General features: G+C 52.8%; 1 protein-coding gene across 1 annotated transcript in view; it reads left to right on the top strand.

Moving 5' to 3' along the window:
- Positions 1 to 2,013: 2,013 nt before the first annotated feature.
- Rtn4 (reticulon 4) overlaps positions 2,014 to 2,562 on the top strand; it is a 59,212-nt gene continuing 58,663 nt past the window's right edge. Inside the window, exon 1 of the mRNA XM_026785055.1 lies at positions 2,014 to 2,472. Coding sequence (XP_026640856.1) covers positions 2,290 to 2,472 — 183 coding nt within the window. The 5' untranslated portion in view covers positions 2,014 to 2,289. The remainder of the gene's footprint in view (positions 2,473 to 2,562) is intronic.

Below are 2,562 nucleotides of genomic sequence, written 5' to 3' on the forward strand. Positions count from 1 at the left end.
TCTGCTGCGTAATGAATCACCAAAAAAGGCAGCGGTTTAAAACAACAGTGATTCATTATTTTTCATTTATATTGGCTGTACACTCTGGGATGAACTCACATTTTTGAGAGACTAGCACTATGGCTGGAATTGTTAGGTGTCTATTTCCATGATGAATACTGCCAGATGGTTTTAAAAGAAAATTTATTTTGTGTGTACGAATGTTATGCTGTGTGTGTGTGTGTGTGTGTGTGTGTGTACCATGCAGTCACCTGACTCCCAAAAAAGTCAGAAGAAGTCAGAAGGGCTTTGGATATGCTGGACCTGAAGTCGTGAACAGTTGGGAATCACCATGTGTGTGTTGAGACTTGAACTCGGACCCGCTCCAAGAGCAGTAAATACTCTTAACTAGCCATCTTTCCAGCCCCATTAAATTTTATTTTTTAAAGGTATGTGTGTGTGTGTGTGTGTGTGTCACATGTGTGCAGGTTCCAGAGCAGGTGAAGAGGGTGAAGGAGCCCCTGTGACGGAGGTTATAGTGATGATGAGCTGCTTGGGTGCTGGGAACAGAACTCTGGTCCTGTGAACAAGTTGAAGGCATTGCTGGGCCATTTCTCAAGCTCTTCCCGCTATCACTTAAATCTAGGGCAACATTCATTTGTTGGGACTAAGAATTTGCTTAAAGAACCAACAATTTCCCGGTAACAACCACGTTTTTTAATCATTAGAATATGCATTTAAAAGTTCTACAAGCCGCTTCAGGAAGAATATAAGTGAACTTGATAATAATATATCGTACTCATCCCGTATATCCAAAATATTATCAATGCCAACATAAAACCAGTGTGAAGCAGAGATGATAACACGTCTCGTTATGAATTCTGGGCCTGCAATGTGTATTTTATTCACACAGTGCACCTCATTTCAGGGCTCGGTACCTAAAGCAGCCGACACTAACGTACTGGACAGTGCCCTCGTAGACTGAACGGCTGGGATACAGGCAATCCTCTCTCCAGGACTCCAGAGTAGGCACGCAGCCACTAGTTTTCAAAGGTGGACCAGAAAGATAAAAGGACTCTCTGAACCTCTAGCTGCTAATTCTTCTATGTTCTTCAGCCGTTTTCTTTAAAGTACAGCTTTGAAAGAAAGGACCTGGGGGGTGGGAGGTGGGCATGCTTTTTCAGCGTGTCGAGCCAGTGAGTGTAGGGCTTCCTGACTCCCGGAAGCCTGACTCAACTGAGATGTTGACGCATCAGTCCGAGGAGACTGGAGAGTAGTCCATCAATTTGCCTTCCAAGGCATCTACTGCTACGGTCCTCCCCCCCCCGCCCCCCTGCCCCTTCTGGGTGACTCATTCTCTTAGCACTTCAGAGTCCCGCAGAAAGCAAGGCCAAAAGCCCTCTTTGGAAGAAGGGCATATTCTAACAGGGAGCCCCAGAGTCCCGGATAATCTCCCACAGCTGTTTTTGCCTAGCTCATTCCAAGCCTGGCATTTAGAATGGGAGTGAACTTGAAACTGTCAACAACGGTTGTTTTTTTTTTTTTAAATCTTTTCCCTTTTGAGGAGGTGGACGTTATGAGTTGGGAGGTTGTCTGAAAATAAGTCTTTTATTTGAAAATCTGTAAGGCCTAATTCGGTCTTGTTAGTACCTTTCTCCACTGCTTGTTTTCCTTTTTGGGGAGGAAACTTTCCACTCCTAGGTCCCCAGGATAACGCCCTTCCGCTGGCTAGCTGGAAAACTCTCCGAACCCCTCGGGCCGCAGCCCCTCCCCCGTGCGCAGCGCCGTAGACTAAAATCCTGCTGTAGGCAAGGCCAGGACCCCACCCCACTCCGCCGCTACTCGAGGTGGGGGTGGATCCCAGCCCCAAAACCCGCCCTCCGAACGTCGCCTGCAGGAGAGGAAGTGCGGCAGACCCCGGGAGCCTCTCTCATTCCTATTGGACAACGCTGCTGTCCATCTTCTCTATCCCGCGTCCTATTGGCTCTCTGTCTCCCGCGCCAGCCAGCCTATCCCCCCCCCTCCGGGAAGGTGAGTCACGCCAAACTGGGCGGAGAGTCTGCTGGCCTCTCTCCGAAGCTCGTCTGGGCGGCGGCGGCGCCTGCAACCGGGGACAGGGCGGGTGGCGCATCTCGGGCGCGGAGGCAGGAGAAGTCTCATTGTTCAGGGAGCCGTCGCCTCTGCAGGTTCCTCGGCTCGGTCTGCCCGGCCTGTGTCAGCCCTGCCCAACCCCCACAACCGCCCGCGACTCCCGAGGAGAAGCGGCCCCGCGGCGGCAGTAGCTGCAGCATCATCTCCGATCCGCCAGCCATGGAAGACCTGGACCAGTCGCCTCTCGTCTCTTCGTCCGCGGACAGCCCGCCTCGGCCTCCGCCCGCCTTCCAGTACCAGTTCGTGACAGATCCCGAGTACGAGGAGGACGAGGAGGAAGAGGACGAGGAGGAGGAGGACGACGAGGACCTGGAGGAGCTGGAGGTGCTGGAGAGGAAGCCGGCAGTCGGGCTGTCCGCGGCCCCGGTGCCCCCCGCCACCGCCGCAGCCGCCGCGCCGCTGCTAGACTTCGGGAGCGACTCGGTGCCCCCG

This window comes from Microtus ochrogaster, linkage group LG1 (assembly GCF_000317375.1).
Source record: "Microtus ochrogaster isolate Prairie Vole_2 linkage group LG1, MicOch1.0, whole genome shotgun sequence".
Lineage (NCBI taxonomy): Eukaryota > Metazoa > Chordata > Mammalia > Rodentia > Cricetidae > Microtus > Microtus ochrogaster.